This window comes from Carcharhinus amblyrhynchos, chromosome 5, assembly GCF_965287045.1.
Source record: "Carcharhinus amblyrhynchos chromosome 5, sCarAmb.v2.hapA, whole genome shotgun sequence".
In the NCBI taxonomy this organism is placed as follows: Eukaryota; Metazoa; Chordata; class Chondrichthyes; order Carcharhiniformes; family Carcharhinidae; genus Carcharhinus; species Carcharhinus amblyrhynchos.
In genome coordinates this window covers 74868824-74888382 of record NC_137328.1, presented here as the reverse complement: position 1 = coordinate 74888382, position 19559 = coordinate 74868824, and the positions used below count along the sequence as shown (strand labels likewise).

The following is a 19559-nucleotide window of genomic DNA, read 5'->3' as shown; positions in this document are numbered from 1 at the left end:
CCTCATGATGCTTCACTTCTCCAGCTTCCACCCTAAACACGTTAAAGAAGCCATCTCCACGGACAAGCCCTCCGTATACACAGGATTTGCTCAGACGAGGAGGATCACAACAGACACCTCCAGATGCTGAAAGATGCCCTCATAAGAGCAGGATATGGTGCTCGACTCATCGACAGTTCTGACACGCCACAGCGAGAAACTGCACCGACCTCCTCAGAAGACAAACGCAGGACACGGTGGACAGAGTACCCTTCGTTGTCCAGTACTTCCCCAGAGACATCTTCTCCGGAGCCTTCAACATGTCATTGATGAAGACGAACATCTCGCCAAGGCCATCCCCACACCCCCACTTCTAGCTTTCAAACAACTGAACAACCTCAAACAGACCATTGTCTGCGCAAACTACCCAGCCTTCAGGAGAACAGTGACTACAACACCACACAACCCTGCCACAGGAACCTCTGCAAGACATGCCAGGTCATCGACACGGATGCCATCATCTCAGGTGAGAACACCATCCACCAGGTACACGGCACATATTCTTGCAACTCGGCCAACGTTATCTACTTTGGGACATCCTTTCCTGCAGTGTATGGTACACTGGGGAGACCATGCAAACGCTATGACAACAAATGAATGAACACCATTCGACAGTCACTAGGCAAGATTGTTCCCTTCCTGTGGGTGAGCACTTCAGCGGTCACAGGCATTCAGCCTCTGATCTTCAGGTAAACGTTCTCCAAGGCGGCCTTCATGACATACGACAGTGCAGTCGCTGAGCAGAAACTGAAAGCCAAGTTCCGCACACGAGAACAGCCTCAACCGGGATCTTGGGTTCATGTCACACTATCTGCAACTCCCATGACTTGCCTGAACCTGCAACATCTCACTTACTGTCCTGTCTGCAGACAATACACATCTCTTTAACCCATGCTTAATGCCATCTTCACCCACATTGTCTGCGCCTTTAAGACTTGATTAGCTGATTAGCTGTAAAGACTCACATTCTAATCAGTATTCTGTAAACTGTGTGTGCCTTTATATGCCCTGTTTGTGATCAGAACTCCCCACTCACCTGACGAAGGGACAGAGTTCCGAAAGCTAGTGGCATTTACTACCAAATAAACCTGTTGGACTTTAACCTGGTGTTGTGAGACTTTTTACCATCAAAACCTTTACACAACCATGACATCTAATCATAAAAAAAACACTATTAAATAAGAAATGTGGAAGAGAAGTACTCAGGACGGGCACAGATGGCCAAGGCTAGTGGAGAGTTACATAGAACATGCAGCATTTTCTTCCTTATATGCTCCATTCAAGCTTTCTTCCACGCCACTTCAATGAAACGATTCAACATATCCTTCATGTGTTTGTATAATATTCCCTTAAAATATCTCTATGGTGTATGCGTCAACTATTCCATGTTGTGGTGAATTTAGATACTAGCTGCTCTTTGGGTAAAGAAGGGCAGAGTTCTCCCTGTCTAGTGGCGCGGGATAGGGAGGCAGAAGAGCGGACGTATGTCAGGGAAAGGCAATCAGGAGGGGAGCCTGACATCTTCCTGCCACCGTGGCATACTGTCAGCCATGGGGATCTTAGCAGCAAAATCACCCACCAGTGGGCCAACTGAACCACTTAGTGGTTGCCCACTCCTGGAAGGAAATGGGTCTCCTTTATGGGTGCTCCATGGCACACGCACAGTTCCTCTGGCAGCAACAGTCACTCATACCCAAGATGTTATTACTGTAACATCCAATATCTTGGATTGCTGTGATCTTAATGCTTGGTCCTGGCTTCCCCGAATTCATGCAAATAAAGCATTCAAGCATACTCATTCTGCAGCTATAGCCTCAGCAGCAGTTACCTAGCGATGGTGCTGCTGAGAGCTGGGGATTAGCCACCATCCTTTCCCAGTGCCGGCCTGTTAATTGGCTGCCTCCGGCAAAAATACTACAGCAAATTCTCACTGTCCACAGAGTGGATTTGGCTCTTGCTTTCATCCTCGCTGTGGGATGCCCCAGTTCCTGTGAAAAATTCAGCCTGAAGTTTCTCCTGCATTCTCCTACTGGATTTATTAATGATTTTTATATATGGCAGAGAAAATTTAATTCAGAAATGTGAAGCAATACAGTGGTTGGAACAATGAGGAGAGGAAATATAATGTATACAATTGCAGAGGAGGCAGAAGAGACAGTGGGGTGGGATACATGTGCACAAAACAGTGAAGGTAGCCAGACAGGCTGAGGAAATGGTTAAAAACAGCAGATAGGGACCCGAGCTTCATAACAGAGGCATAGAGCAGATAAACTTTTTAAAACATTGCTTTGATTTCAATTGGAGCAGTGTCCCCAATTCTGGGCACCACACTTTAGGAAGGATGTGAAGACTTGAGAGGGTGCAGAAAATATTGATCAGTATGGTTTCAGGGAAGGAGGACTTCAGTTGCAACAATGATCTAGACAAGTTGAGGTTGCTTTCATCACAGAAAGGAAGAGAAGATTTGACAGTATTCAAAATCATAAAGGGATGTCTATCTAGAGATAAATTGTTCCCATTAGCAGAGGGGTTGAGAATCAGAGGACACAGGTTTAAAGTAATTGGCAAAAGAATCAAAAATGATATGAGGAAAAAAAATGTTCTGATTAAAATAAATATGCAGGGTTACAGGGAAAGGGCAGGGATGACAGACTAACTGAATTGGTCTTGCTGAAAGCTGACAGAGACTTGATGGGCCAAATGGGCTCCTGCTGTAACCTTAGGCCAAATCTTCCCATTGGATCGTGACTCAAAAGTCAGCACTCAGGCTGGGAATCCGAAAATAGCCATTGGTCACAATATTCCCAAAGGCAACTAATTAAATGCAGCACTTCTGGGAGCGCTGTCCAGCTAAGGAAGCAAACAACAGGGAGCCAACAGCAGCCCCAGTGGGTGAGGCACGCAGGACACTGAGGGTGCCTCAAAATAGAGTCACTCTCTGCAGCATTAGGAAACAGTTATAAAACCACGTGGCCAAAACCGTGGATCACTGGAGGTTTTTTTGTTTGTTTGCGATGCTGGGGAAGCAGTTCCAGTTCGTTGTTGATGTTAGCAATCTACTCAATAGCTTCAGCAGACACAATGTGAATTGTTGTTCAGTCACTAGGAATGGGTCTCTCTGGGCCAAACTTCAGTGTACAGCCGCTGGCTTAACTTCTATGGGCACAATCATAAATTGAGTTCTTCCTCATGTCTCACTTGTGGAACATGTAGCCGATCCTCAAATGATGGAGGGTTGTTCAAATTTTCTGTTTAAGGTTAAAACCTAGGACTTCGATCAGTTAACAGGAAGTTGCTGGTGACAGGTCGTGTGTCATCAAGACAGGACTCGCCATCGGTTTGTAGGGTGTGCAGAATGTTCCAAGTGGGATTCAGGATTTCAGACGAGTGTGTGGAGTTTCTTTGATGCCATGTCAATGGCTATGCTTCTTTAACTGTTAATTGGTGGTGTTCTCTGAGGAGGATGTTTTCCCTACGGGCATCAACAGATTCAATGCGTGCTACCAAACGAAGCCACACGAGCTGTTTTGGTCTTAACATTGCAGGAAGAATCCTCAACTTCCCAGTGATGGGCATATACCATGCTTGGGTTGGTTCCTGAGTCAGTTTGAGCAGCAGTACTCTGCTTTTGGGTAGACTATGCTGTGTAAAACACTGCATTATGCATTGGTCCTGCTGTCCCAGGTAACACTGCCAATGTCTATACAAGATTCCCTCTCATCTTGACTTTAACTCCAGTGTTCTGGTGTTGCTGATTGGCTAATAGATGGTCAAGAGTGATACTGAAGTGTATTGCACTGGGTGTTCTGCCTGTTGGAGAAACTTTGCTGCTTCCAATCCATTCAACAGCAGGTGTTACAGAACATTCCATGTTACTAAGAACAGGTTGCATGAGTCATTGAGGTGTTTCCCTGGCTTGACAATGGCCACTATCTTGGATTAGAACCAGATCTTTGGAATGGTGCTCATGCTGTTGGTAAACAGCTTTGCTAGCCACTTCTTTCCCTAGGATCCAAAAGTTCTTCAGGGATTCTGGGTGAATCCTATTGATTTCTGCTGTTTGCCTGACTTGGTTGCCATCAGGGTGTTGTCTATATCCTCTCAGGATCACTGAGGAGATTGGGAGGGGTTCAAAGCTGGTCAGGATCAGCGTGACAAGATTAGGAGGAGTAAGAAGATCAGTAATGGAGGGACATGGGAGCAGAATGAGGCAGGTCAGGATCACTGAAATGAGAGAAAAATAAAATCAAATTGTGATTTCACAAGAAAATTACAAGAAGGTGTGAGCTGATTAGCTGTTAAATAACTGAATCAGAAGCAACTAAAAGAACCTAACCTAAAACAAATGGAATCTTCAGGGAGAAGAGAAATTGAGGGGCAGCAGTGAGGCCTATCACTTACTTGGAGACAAGAGCCAGGAGCAACAAGAGTTCCAGGATGTGCCAGAAAGGAACAGAAAATAATCAAACGGTGAGTCGATTGGCTGGTGAGTCCTATGGCTGGGTAGGGAGTGAGTCGAAGCAGCTGGAAGATGAAGAACACCGCACTTGTTAACTTCCCTAGTTTCAAGTGATGTAAACAGAAGGGAATAGCTTGTAAGTCTTTTATTTCTAATTGGTAAGATTTAAGGTTTTTTTAATATTATTTATTAGTAGAATATTTTTCCCCTTGCTGAGGGACATGAATCTTTGGAACTTTTTCCCCCCAGAGAGAGATGGAGGCTGGGACATTTTTAAAGTACACAGATTCTTGACCATCAAGGGAGTCAAAAGGTTATTGAGGTAAAGCAAGAAAATGGAGTTGAGGCCACAATCAGATCAGCCATGATTTTATTAAAAGGGCAGAAGAGGCTGGAGGGACCAAATGGCCTATATTCCTAATTTGTATTAGTAAGGTTTGTTATTTGTAGGACCAAGGTTTATTATCTAATATTTAGAGGAAGGGTGGAACTGCTCCAATCTCCACACTGTACAGATGCAGGAAGGCCAGGTCACTTTGTGCCCTGGATAACCATAGATGCAGGAAATATGGACAGGTGTAGCAGCTCAAGCTCTGTGTTTCAAGGCTTGTGTAGCAGCTGGAATCACTGTGGGGTTGAGAACTTTCTGAACAGAGAGAGAGCGCGCGCAAGCAAACATGAGAGCGTGAGAGCGAGAGAGACAGAGTGTGAGAGAGAGAGAGGAGAGAGAGAGAATCAGCAAGTCAAGAAGGAACAGGCAGGTGGTACAGGAGTCCCGATTGCGTCTTACTCTCCAACCAATATTCAGTTTTGAATATTGATGGAGGTGATAGTTGATGTGGGGAGTGCAGCCAGAGTCAAGCCTTTGGCATTACAGGTGGCTCAGCTGTATGGCAGCTTTGGGTGGGTATGGGGGTGAGGGCACACACAGTAGACTAAAGGGCAATAGAGACAGAAGGTTCAACTGGATAGGGGAAAACAGGCAAGCATTTCTGTGACCACAGACATAAGCCCAGGATGGTATGTTGCCTGTAATAGAAAATGCTGGTGAATCTCAGCAACTTTGGTGGAGAAAGAAATAGAGTGAACATTGAGCCTAAGATGGCCCTTCATCAGAACTAGAAAGTAGAAAGGTTGAAAATGGGGTGGGGGGGGGCGGTGTGGTGGTGGTGGTGGTAAGGGACAAGGTAATGAAAATAGGAAGTCAAAGATAAATTGGAGGGCAGGAGAGGTTAAAAAGACAAAAGACAGCATAAAACAAAGGGAGTGGTAAAGATAGTATAAAAGGTAAATGCTTTTGTCCAGAGTAGGTGTTAATAGCAGGACAAAGGTAAGGAGATCAGGCAACATTGGTGGAGAAATATTAACATTGAGTGGAATATGACTCCTACAGAGCTAAAGGAGGATGGAAATCTGATGGGTTATAAGTCATCAAAAGGAGGGAGATCAACTCAGAATCACAGAATTGTTATGGCGCAGGAGGACCCATTTGGTCCATCGTGTCTGCACCAACTTTCTAAACGAGTATCATGATTTAATGCCATTCCCCTGCAGAACAAAGTTTTAGGATAGGATAGAGGGTAGGAGAGTAAAAGACAAAGATGTCATGGAGTAAAAGGCAGAGGGAGTGGTAATGTTTGTAGTAAATAAACAAAACATTTATCCAGAGTATAAATGCTAGAACAATGAACAGCTCCGCCAAAAGCAAAAACAAGAAAAATATTATTCAAACCGATTATGTCAAAATTGTATAGAACCTTAGTTAATTGTCAACTAACAATTTGTGTCAGGTTCTAAGTGTCATAAAGACAATTAGGAAATGATTCATGAGAATGGTTCCAGGGATGTGGAACTTCACTTACACAGAGACTGAAGATGTTGGAACTATTTTTCTTGGAGAGAAGGTTGAGAGGAAATTTGATAGAGGTATTCAGAATCATGATGGTTCTGGACAAAGCAAAGAGAGAACACTGTTCCCATTGGTGGAAGGAGCAAGACCAAAAGGACAGATTTAATGCAAGTGGCAAAGGAGCAGTGGAGACATGAGGAAAATCTATTTCATGCAACGAGTGGTCGGCATCTGGAAGAGCTCCTACCTCCCTTTCACTGACAGTGTGTGCTCATGACTTTGGTTAAGACGATTTCAATGCTCCAGAACAACTTGATTGAATGGATGAACAGGGAATTGGTGGGGGAACTGGGATGTGATAAGTGATTCAAAAATCTTGGAGAGGAAAAGTAAGTATGAAATAGGCACTAGTTAGTGAGGTGTTTTTTTTTAAATGAAGAGTATTTTTGATGAGGCAGTTTTGATGAGGAGGACAGTGCCCGAGAAAATATAACCATTTACAATATCAGTTAACATAGGGCTGAAGAGAAAGATTGAGCTTGTGGTTTATTGTACAAGGTGAACTTAGAAAGGGTATGTGGGAAAATGAGGAAAAACTAGACAGAGTTCACAGCTAGGGTAGGGGCATGTTGGTTTGATATGCAAGAGGGAAGGTGGGGGAGGGAGGGGTACAAAGAAGCAGAATGGATAATCTTTATATTTTATAACAAAGAAGTCCATAGGCTCCACACATTAGTAATGGGAACAACAGTAGAAGGGAAAGACAGAGGAGCCAATGAGTTAGCTGGCAGCAGAGGAAAGGAACTTAAGAATTATCTTTATCATCTACAATGTTTCTGTAGTCAGGACAGTTTTGGCAGAAGGGGGAGAGAGAGAGGGAAGAGAGGCCAATTGTAACTCTATGTGCTTCAGCCAGATGTAATAATGGATGGCTAAATCAGTTGCATGCCATAAATCAGCTTCCAACTGAACTGTAGGTGCCTGATTTAAATATTACATAGATTGTCCTGCTTCTCTACAGTAGTACACAAAAACATTACACAACTCACTGCTGTAAAAATGGTGGCAGGCATACATGCCATGCAGTTTTTTTGTTTCCACGCCTCCCGATTCTCTCCTGTATGAAATGCAGGGAGCACAGAGGTTTGTACCAATCAGTTTGGCTCCTTGAAGGAAAAATATTATTTTCAGTTTAAGATTATTGCCATTCTTCTGGCTGTCCACACTGGAGTTAAGTACCCGCTCCAGCTTTGCTGAACTTTATCAGGATGGGCACATCAGACATGCTGCACTTGCCCTAATTATTAAAATAACCCCATCCCCAGGATTAATATCCACTTTAACAGAGACCCTTCTATTGCAGTTCCTAAACACAGAGCAAGGACACTAACATTTTAGAGAGTACAATAGTGTTCATTTGACCAACCTGTAATGCGAGTGCCCCAGGGGTCGGTGCTGGGGCCTCAGCTATTTACCATTTATATAGATGATCTGGAGGAGGGAACCGAGTGTATGGTGTTGAAATTTGCTGATGACACCAAGATTGGTGGAACGGCAAATTACGCAGAGGTTTGGAGAGTCTACAGAAGGATCTAGATAGGCTGGGCGAATGGGCCAGGAAATGGCAAATGGAATTTAATGTTGGCAAGTGCGAGGTGGTCCACTTTGGTAGGAATAATGGTAGGAAGGACTATTACTTACGTGGCGAAAAACTGCAGCAGGCGACGGTGCAGAGGGACCTTGGGGTCCTTGTGCATGAGTCACAAAAACCCAGCCTGCAGGTGCAGCAGGTGGTTAGGAAGGCAAATGGGATGCTGGCCTTCATAGCGAGGGGGATTGAATATAAAAGTAAGGAGGTCTTGCTGCGGCTGTATAGGGCATTGGTGAGGCCGCAGCTGGAGTACTGTGTGCAGTTTTGGTCGCCGCACTTACGCAAGGATATTTTAGCCTTGGAGGGAGTGCAGAGGAGGTTTACTAGGCTGATAACGGAGTTGAGGGGGTTGAGCTATGAGGAGAGGCTGAATAAACTAGGCTTGTACTCGTTAAGAGTTTAGAAGAATGAGGGGAGATCTCATTGAGACATATAAGATGATGAATGGGATGGATAGGATAGAGGTGGAGAGACTCTTCCCGCTCAGAAAGGACAGTAGGACTAGGGGGCACAACCTCAAGATAAAGGGGGGGGCGGTTTAGAACGGAGTTGAGGAGGAACTTCTTCACTCAAAGGGTGGTGAATCTCTGGAATTCTCTGCCCGTTGAAGTGGTGGAGGCTGCCTCGCTAAATATTTTTAAGACACGGGTTGATGGGTTTTTGATAAGAGAGGGGATTAAGGGTTATGGGGAGAGGGCAGGAATGTGGAACTGAGCCATGACAGATCAGCCATGATCTTATTGAATGGCAGGGCAGGCTCGAAGGGCTAGATGGCCTACTCCTGCTCCTATTTCTTATGTTCTTATGTTCAAAGTATAGGTAAAGCTTGACAACACTCTTTTCTTACTGATGCTGAGGCATTATCACCTTGCGCAGCAATGCTAAATAATAACTGAACTGGAAAAAACATGCAGGTTCTAGGTAAAAAGGACATTCAACCTGGAATTTTGCTGGGTTTCTTCACATCTCTCTGTAAATTCAGCAAGAAATAAGCAGAATCTTCAGAGAAGCAACGCAACCCATGAGTTCTGACATGTTTTCCACCTAAATGGTAATAGGACACAGAGATAACCCTTATCCCTCCCTGCCGCCCCAACGACAGGTCCATGTTTTTCCATCACCTCAGCAACAACGTAATAATTCCATAAGGAGTGTATTCGCTTTTACCGTTCCGTTATTATGTACAAAAACACAAGCAGAAAGAAGCCCCCTGCCTTTTACTCTTCAACATTAGGAACTTGCTACAGATGGCCTGGGGCTTATTTACTTCAATTTCTTTTTACATTGAAGATATTTGGGATCTTTGGATCTGTTGCTACTACTTGGTTCAATTAGCTTCAAACAAATGAACATAAATGAGTTTTCTGCTTTTTAATAATGCCAACCTTCTTCATAAGCATCAATGAACAGAAACATTTCACTGATTTCTCTGCAGTTAAGGTCATCTGTTTCAAATAGACAATTTAACAAAAGTGAATCCAGTTCATGAGCATTATTAAACAATATGGTTTACTGCTTCACAAGTTCAAATGTCGTGGTTTTAAAGCAGAGTCCAATGCAAACTCCAGCAGCTGGTTTTTTAACATTAAAATATGGAATTAATCAGTGCCAGTATAAATGTTCTTTTTAAATTTTGCCATTTAGGAATGCATAAGGAACTAACACATTTTAAAAGTAACTGTTGGTTTTCACTATTTTAAAAGGTAAAGAAAAATCTAAAGCCTTGAGTTGCATTAATAAAAGCTTTTATCATTTCGGAAGAATAAAGCCTCTTCTCTTACTAACAAAATAATCATGAGCCAATAGACATTATATTTGCACTGTAAAAATAATCACAAAAAAGTGCTGTACAATGTATCATATTTGGCCTATCCTCATTCCTGTGAAGGGTATAAAGAATGTACTTTTTTTTTGGAACAGCACTCCTTTCAAAGGACTGCCTGTCAGCTGCTAAGTTCATCCAAGGACTCGTACAAGCACAGACTTGAATCTATAAGCACTATGGGTAATGGTTTCAGGCTGCAGGTGGTAGGGAATGTTTAGATACAACCCTTCTACCTGGTTTCCAGCCAAGATGGTAGGCCTGCCAGAAGTTCAGGTGCATTTCTGCTTTCCTTCAATAAAATAAAATGTAAGCTTTTCAAAAAAAAAGTTTAAAATACAATTCACTTGTTAAGTTAGTCACTTTTTGTTATATGGTTTTTCTTGTATGTTCTCAGCAGACGATTGTCTAAGTATTCATAATCAACTGCTCTATTCAACTGTGAAGTATCCATTTCTCAGAAGCTAAACAACTGTCAAGTCCACAACATGGAAAGGAAGAGCAGCACCTCCATTTCCAACCAAGAGTGCACTGCATGCCTGCATACTAAATGAGAAATTGTCTAGTCATGTCCCCGCCTCCAAGAGGCACCAGGCCTTTTGCACGTTCAGATGCCTTGCACTCGAACCCCCACTGCAAGACTGGTTTGTCCTAAAGCAGCAAGCTGCATGATGGAAAGTCATGCTGCTGCTTACTAGCAAAATATACTTACCTGAATGTAGAGTAGATGGTCTTGAGGCATGGTGGTAACAATCAAGAGCTCCAGGTTCAAGGCCACTATTAGGACTTGTCAGCCATGGAAGGTGTGTTCATAACAGTTCAACATGCTGATAATCTGCATAGCAATCCTCCCATCATCTCCTCACTATTCCCCATAGGGAAAATAAAGTGTGAGCATGAGGATATGCTCACAGAGCCAGGAGTGCTCTGACCCCACATTTAAAGAATATGGATTTCCACCTCTTGCACCCACTCCAGTCAAGCCTCATCCCAATCTAGCCGCTGATCTCTCTTCCCAGCCTGATTTCCCCACCTGGCCTCCAGCTGAAAAAAAAACATTGAGCATGGCAAGGACAGAGAATGTATTCTGGGAGGGGCACTTCAATATCCATCACCAAGAGTGGCTCTACTACACTACTATTAACCAGGCTGGCAGAATGTTGAAAGGCATCAGCTACCAGATTAAGCCTGCAGCAGACGCTGAGGGAATCACAAAGGAAAAACCTACTTCTCTTGTCCTCACAAGCCTGTCACAGGTATACCTGTCCATGAAAATATTGGCAGGAATGACAATCACAACGTCCATGCAGAATTGAAGCCCCATCTTCACACTTAGTGCCAGACGACAAGGTGGAGGGTAGACTATCACCATGTTAAATACAACAGATTCAGCACAGATCTAAAAGCTCAAAACTGAGCATCCATGAGACACCATGGGTCATTATCAGGAGCAGAATTGAATTTGACCACCATATGTAAGCTCATGGTGCAGCATTTCGCTGACTCTGTCATGGTACCATCAAGCTGGTGAACCAACCCTGGTTCTATGAGGAGGGCAGGCAAGAATGCCAGCAGCAGCATCAAGCTTATCCAAGAGGAAGTTGCCTATCTGATGAAGCTACCACAAAGGAATAGGTGAATGCTAAACAGCACAAACAGCATGTGATAAACAAAGCTAAGCAATCCCAGAACCAACAGATCAGATCAAATCTCTGCAGTTCTGCCACAGGGAGTCATGAATGGTGGTGGACAATTTACCAAGTAACCACAGGAAGCAATTCCACAAATATCCCCATCTCAACGATGGGGAACTCAACACCTCAATGTAATGAGCAAGGCTGAAGGACTTAGGTTTAGACACATACGTTAAGTGGATGACCCATCATGGCTTCCTCAAGTGGTTACCAGAATCACAGATGTCAGCCAACATAATTCATTCCACATATCAATAAATGATAGAAGGCACTGGATACAGCAGAGACTATGAGCTCTGACACTATCTGTGTGGTGGCACTGCAGACTTGTTCTCTAGGAACTAGCCCCATCCCTAACCAAGCTTTTCCAATATAACTACAATGCAGGAATCTACCAAACAAGGTGGAAAATTCCCAGCCATGTCCTTTCCACAAAAGCCGGACAAATCCAATCTGGTCAGTTACCATCTCAGTCTGATCTTGTTCATTAGCAAAGTGATGGATGATGTCACCAAGAGTGTCATCAAGAAGCTCTTACACAGCAACGACGTGTTCACCGATGCTCAGTTTGAGTTGTGCCGGGGCCACTTGATTCCAGGATTTATTACAGCCATGGTCTGAAGACGTATAAAGGAGCTTAATTCAAGAGGTGAAGCGAGTGCGTCTGCCCTTGATGTCAAGGCAGCATTTGACAAATATGGCATCAAGGACCTCTGGCAAGACTGGAGTTAACGGAAATCAGGGGAAAACTCTCCACTGGTCTGAGTCATAAAACAAAGTGAGATGGTTGTGGTTGCTAGAGTTCAATCCTCAGCCCCAGAACATCGCTGCAGGAGTTCCTCAGGATGTTGTCCTAGGCCCAACCATCTTGCTGCATCAATGACTTTCCCTCCATCATAAGGTCAGAAGGGATGTTCACTGATGACTGCTCAATGTTCAGCACCATTCACAACTCCGATACTGAAGCAGTCTGTGCCCATATGCAACAAAATCTGGATAACATTTAGGCTCGGACTGAGAAGTGGCAAGTAACTGGACAGAGCACATAGGGTGAGATTGTTCCCACCTGTAAAAGGATCAAGAATGGGCGGGCACAATTTTTAAAGCATTCGGCAAAGGAAGCACAAGCGATGACAGAAAACGCTTTTCACACATTACCTAAAATGCAGGTTCAATCGAAGCATTCAATGAAAATTAGACTGTGTTCCAAAGAGGAAGAATGGGCATGGTTACAGAGAGAAGACAACAGAATGGTACAAAAGGAATTGCTCATTTGCACAGCTGATGCAGACATGACGGGCTAAACAGCCTCCTTCTGTACTGTAACTACTCTGTGACTGATAATCTTAAAATTAGTGACTGGTCATTCAGGGGAGAAGTTAGGAAATACGTTTTCAAGCAAAAGATGATAAGAATGTGGAACTCTTTCACAGAAACAGCAGATGTTAGCTCAATTAATTATTTAAACCTTTGATCGATAGATTGTGGAATTGCCATATGGAATAAGGTATATATGCAGCCGAGGCAAGTGGATGTAGTTGGGGTGCAAATTAGCCATAATCTCACCGAATGGGGCCAAACAGGCCTGAAGATGAATGGCCAAGCCCTGTTCCCATATGGTCATACATTTTGACTCCAGCTGTGCTGAAAGCATGGGAATGTTATCAGTGCAACTGATGAGCATTAAGTGATGCACATTAAAATTCTAATTAATTTCAAGGAGATTTTACTTGATTACTATTGAGGATTGAAGGAAAAAAGTCTTGTTTTTTCCTTCCTGAACCATAAATTTAGCTTGAGGACAAGTTTCTTTCACATTGTTGGCTTTGCATAAGTTTATGCCTTTGAACTATTGTTTTTGGAAACAAGTGGGGGGAAAGATTGCTAAATGCATCAAGTCATTTTCTCCAAATGTGTTATTATTGGTTTCTTCTTGCAGTATTAGGGAAGTTGAAAACGATGAGCAGCACTGAATGCTTCTTAAACTAGACCCAAGGGCAGATATCAATCAACAATTCTTGATTTTATTTGATCTAATGGTCACTGAGGCCTTTTTCATTTGATTTTCTGGAAGAATTGGAGAAGTTGCAGTCAGGCATAAAAGATCCCATGGTACAATTTGAAAAAGTGCAGGAGAGCACTCTTGTTATCTTGCCAACATTTATCCCTTAACCAACACCAACGAACAGATTATCTGGTCATTTACCTCATTGCTGTTAGTAGATACTTTTTGTCCACTAAACAACTAGCATGCCTCCTACATTACAAGTCACACTTTGAGAGCATTTTATTGGTTGTAAAGTGCTTTCAGATGTCCCGAGTTCCTTCTTTGTAACGCATAAATTAAAAAATATGAAGCTTAAATATTTATTGCCTTTACATTAGACATCAAGTGCTGCAATATGGTAGCTTAGGAGTGAATAATCTGGTATGAAAATACATGCTTAATCCTGCAGAGGCACCAAAGGAGGTATTGAAAGCCAACGGGCAAACCTTTGTCTTCTTGACGAAGTTTACCACCAACATCTACTCGTGTCTTTTTACTGCAAGACCTATTGTTGCACTGCCTCCAAGAACGTATTAAACAAGGATACAGATCTACATCGATATGAAAACAGTAGATAGCACTTCTATTGAGAAAGTGGAGGAACACATAGGTCAACAGATATTCACCAAATTCATTCTACCTCTCCAGATTTACAAAGAAATTAAGATGAGTGGCAATGCTACCATACATCCTTGGGTACAGTACAGGAAAAACCAAGTAATTGTGGTAGTGGTTAGACTAGTAATTTAGAGGCCTCAATGTAAATTTTGCTGTTAAATCTCAACTAGTGAAATAATGTTCACTGTGGAAGGAAACTTTTGTCCTTATCCAGGCTAGTCTATATGTAACAACTGACAGAGGGCACATTTTTATTTGCAGGTACAAGCCAAGAAAAATAGCTTATCTGAAACACGATTTAAGTTATAACAGTTTAACAAAAGAATGATTCTTTATGCAAGAGAAAAGAATATCAATAAGCTGATCCACCTTTTGGGACAACATTAATTAACATTAGGTCTGACGGAGGAAGAATGCCACCCTTTTCAAATTGTTTCAATACTGAGATAGGTATAACCTGTTCCAAAGGAAACAGAATCAACTAGTAGCTGCTGAAAATATCAAGTTGTGGACTCCCTTAAGTTTCTTTTTTTAATATGTTGTCAATATTTATATTGCAGCACATGGCAAACAGCAGCTAAGAATCCATTTATAGGGAGAAGTATAAAAATAGATTTCCTCAACAGTTCACACAATGCACCTTTTTCCAAAAGATTACACGATGAGAAAAACATGTGCTCTGGATTTATGCTACTCTACTATTTGCCATTCCACTGGCAAAGTTCCTTCAAGTCCAAGGATTTCAGACATAATCATAGCTGGTACAGAACTAACTTAGCCATTCATTATCAGCCAGTCACATCAAGCATTTTCAAGCTTTGTTCTCCAATGCCAAAACTATGTCATTTCCCCTATCTGCTCCAGCCTCACCACCACTAAATGCAAGGTGGTCATGGACCTTGTCATTAGAATTCAGACCAATCTGTTCACTGCCACTGCTACCCCTACTTTCCCACTATGTTCAATCTCCACCACCAGCTCCTGCCTAACTTAGCCCCAAAGCTTTGTTTTTCCTCATTTGTCTTCTCTGCTCCCTCATGGCTGTTCAAGTTCACCTCTTATTCATGAGATCAGACTGTTGTGTTCTTGAATCCATGCCTACTAAAATGTTAAATCACTTTTCCTGCCTTTCTGGTCCACATGTTAAATAACGGCAAAATCAGTTCGCTCTCCCTTCCAAAACAGCAGTCATCATTTCTTCCATTAAAGCACTACAAACCTTTGTCCATATCTTTGGCCTCTCCAAAAGTTCTTGGAAGCCTTGTGGCCAGTGACATTCACATGAATATTTCCCACCACTCATGCCTGAATCTCTCCAGCCACGTTAAGCATTAAAAAATTGTGCCTGGCCCCTTCCACAAACTCTTTGCCCTTGATTCCATCTCCAGCCCAGCCACAAACCGAATACAGAACCAGACACTTGGCAACAAGGTGCTTTATTTAATTCCAAGGTGAATTTCTGATCCCACATCCTCTGTCATAGCCAATCTGCTTCTTCTGTAGTGATGCAGGTCTCCACCCCATCTCACTTGGTCGCTAAAAGCATAATGTGTCATTATCACCTCCAGACGCAGAAACTCCAATACTCTTCTGGCCAGCCTCTTAAGCTTCAGCAACCTTCAACTCATTCAAAGTTCTGCTGCTAAATATTCTATCCCATACCAAGTCCCACTCATCTGCCATGTTGTCCTTGTTGATCTGCACTGGCTCCAGATTATCTAATTTAAAATTTCGGTGCTGGCTGTCAACAAATGCTGCATATAAAGATGGCTGGAGTAAATTCGAATAATTCACTCAAAGGCATCAGCTGGCATCAACGTCCAGTTATGTCTGGTCCCATGTGCCTTTTTGACAGAATGAACATGATCTAGGGCAAATGCTATCTTAATTGGATGAAAATTAATTAAGTTAATTTATGAAAATGATGATCCATTTCAAGACAGATTGTGTGAAGAGTTAAAAGCAGCATGGATTTGCACTCTATATAATCCAGATGGTCGGCAGCCATCCCTTCAGCTGTCAAGATTCTAAAATTTGGAATTCTCTCCCTAAATGTGTGCACACCTCTTTCTGCATTTAAGACATTCCTCAAGACCTACCTCTTTTAACCAGTTCTCGATCACCTTATATCGCTCAGTTTCAAATTTTGTACAACACGCTGTGAAGTTGTTTGGAATGTTTTACTCCATTAAAGATGCAAGTTGTTGTTGTAGTCATAATTCATTCTGACTAACAAAACAATTTCCACTCAGAAATATAGATTTTGATTTTCAAGGAAGGAAATACAGAAATTTGGACTGTGTTAGTGAAAAGCAGACTCATTTAGGATCTGTAAAAGGACATCAAGCAAATTTAGTGTATTATAGTGGAATTACTTTTGGTATATTACTGAGGAATTAAATAATGAATGGTTTTCAGTTTACTTAATCATTAACCAAAAGACTAGTTACGTTCTACAAATTTATATATAAATCAAAGTTTAAATAATTAATACTGTACTGATTTATTCCAAGTAACAATTTTGTTTCAAAAATGGAATCAATGCAAAAACAAGAAAGAAAAATGATTCCAGTAGTACCTTTTAAGTGTAAATAAGAACATGATGAGGGAAATTTAGAAAGGTTTCCTGAAAGGCTGAGGTGAGGTAGATTGCATGGGAGGAGATTCCTGTGGAGAATAACCTTCAACACAGATTATTTGGCTGTGATGTATGTCCTATGTAATTTAAAATATAAGGGTCAATGTAACAAGAATAAAACCTCTATTGAGTAGAAACACCATTCTGAGGCCTAAAATCTATAATATTTTATTAAACATATACAACATGCAATCATCTAATGGGTCAATTAATTTGGAAATGCAATGATACATTTGCTGAATTAGAAAATGTAGCTTCTCAAAAAGATCAAAATTTCCAGCTTCACAAAAGACAAATACTGGATGTTTGAGCCCTTCGTTTGAAATTATATCCACATTCTTAAGCTTAGATAATAAGCCTAAAACAGCACATGAATATACTGAACTAGAATGGGTGAGCACAATTAAACGCAAACATTTTTCCACGAACACAGGGCATTGGTTTGCACTAGTGTACAAATAGGCATGGCATTCGTTTTGGTGATTCATTAACCAAGAGCCCTCTAAATCACAACTACACATTTTTGTCTGATACGGGTCAATCCTTACCCTTATCTGCATGTTTTTCTGGCAGAGCTGGGACTGCAGGCAGGTCTCTCCAGTTCCTAAAGGGGAACAAACTATAGAAGAAAGAACATACAGTTGTTTTATTTATAATTATTTGCAATGCACGTAGCAATGATCTTTTCAAGCACACATCGGCAACTTCACGATTTTAATATCTGCAACACCAAATTTTTTTTAAAAAATCAGATGTAACTGAAGACAACCCAAATGTACCAATATCCAACATAAAAAAAATTCTAAATCTGCAATGGTTGAAAGGAAAACTAAGTCGGAATGTTGGGAGAAAGAACAAAAGAACGCTCATAAGGAGAGCTCAGTTCAAGCGCTTACCCGCGCCAGCTAATACACAACCAGCCACCCAGAAACAAAAATCGATATTCTTCAACAAAATGAATGCTTTTTTAAAAAAATTACCGAACTGAAAGAAGAACAGATTGCTTCACGGCACAATACTTACAGACAAAGCCCTCTGCCCCGCTCCACCTTCTACCCTACATAGAGATCTGCATTGTAGCTCCCAGAAACGGGAGCATTTTTCCCATAGCAAAAGCAATAATTACTGCACTCCACGAATGAAGTGCAGCCAGCTTTCCCCCACCCCCCTCCCCCCCCAAAAAAAGCTGCTTTACTGTCTACCCCAGTGCCCGTAGTTGGGAGTGTACAGAACAATGAGCTAATTCTGTAGCTGGCTGGCTGGCGTTAATCCAAACATTCAGCGCTGGGGTCCGGTTAGTCCTGCTGCAAAGCCAGACTGCTTACTCTGCATTAATAACCAACTCCAAAGACTATGTTACATCTGTCTGGTCTGGCCCGGCCAATCAGCGCGCGCGCGGCCCCGGGCAGCCGCCGCTTCAACCGAACCTGCTGATCCGGGCCCGGCCTATCGGCGCCTCCCGTGGGCCCGGTGACGTCACCCGGATTCTATTTTGGAACGTTGCTAGCCTGGCAGGGCGCCGCGGACTGGCTGTCAATCAAAGCCAGCAGGCTAGGGTGTTAGGGCGCTGTCTCAACACTGCTGCGTTGACTCACTGCCAGAGAGAGAGAGAGACACACACACACAGGGACTGGGAGTCACCCAGCTGGTGTTATATGAGGTGACGGAGCAACATCTGAGACGCCAGCCAGCACCAACGAAAAAAATGCGTGCAGAACATCTTATATTTGTATTCAAAAATCCACTGTGCTCCCAGCATTGGGAGGGGGAAAAAAACTTCTGCAAAGTATTTTTAAAAAAATGCTACACTTTAAAGTTAAGAACATTCCATCTAAAGAAACTTACATCGTTTTTTTTACAAACTTCATGAATATTTGGGTATATTAAAAAGAATTGGCATGCCCCTGCAAGAATACCCGCAAGATGGCACACTTTTCGCTGCATGTTACATACTATATTGAAGTTGTAAGTTACTTGGAACATTTTACCTCTGTTTAGTTTCACAAACCAAACACAAAAGGCTGGAATCTGTGTTGATTGTATTAAATGGAAACAAATTCCCTTCATTCTATCAGAGTAGTTATTGTTAGGTTACAGTCTGAGTTTATAATGATGTAATCCGTACGCACACAATGCAGGCAGAAGTGCTGCAGATTTCGCTGACTTTTTTTAACTGAAGTTTTAATAATGCTGTACTAGTGACACATCTTTTAGTTCCAAACTCTGCCCTTAGAGACTGCAGTTATTCCAGCGTCCAGACAGATACATCCTTTCATTGGGACTGAGCTGCCATGGAAACCTTATGTTAGAACAAAAAGCAAAATACTGCGGGTGCTGGAAATGTGAAATATGATTAGAAAATGCTGGAAATACTCAACAGGACAAGCAGCATTTGTGGAAAGAGAAGCACAGTTCAAGCGCTGAATTTTGCCTGAGGGGCGGGGTGTGGATATTAACGCCGAACTATCACGTTCGCCCGTATTATTTATTTGAAATTGACCCCCTCCTCCCCAGCAATTTCAGGGATATTCAGATTAGTGTGGAAATCCTTAAGTTTGGAGCGGTCAGTCAGTACTCTGACAGACTCTGCTGTCCCCACACACCCAGAGACAACAATCACTGAATCAATTCAACTTTCCCACATCCTTCGTACGAATCCTATAAAACAGTGATGGGCAACCTAGGCTAGCGAATGGGTTGTCTGAGTGGCCTTCCTTCATCCTAATGGTGGTAAGATTATTG

At 42.4% G+C, this 19559-nt stretch overlaps 1 protein-coding gene across 1 annotated transcript; it reads right to left on the bottom strand.

The window, feature by feature from the left end:
• Positions 1–1203: 1203 nt before the first annotated feature.
• Positions 1204–18134, bottom strand: LOC145343115 (uncharacterized). Its single transcript, XM_080189025.1, has 4 exons — positions 18020–18134; positions 17366–17436; positions 4441–4563; positions 1204–4263 (listed from the first exon to the last, which is right to left on the bottom strand). Coding segments are annotated over exons 3-4 (330 nt in total). The 5' UTR covers positions 4442–4563; positions 17366–17436; positions 18020–18134; the 3' UTR covers positions 1204–3934.
• Positions 18135–19559: the final 1425 nt, after the last annotated feature.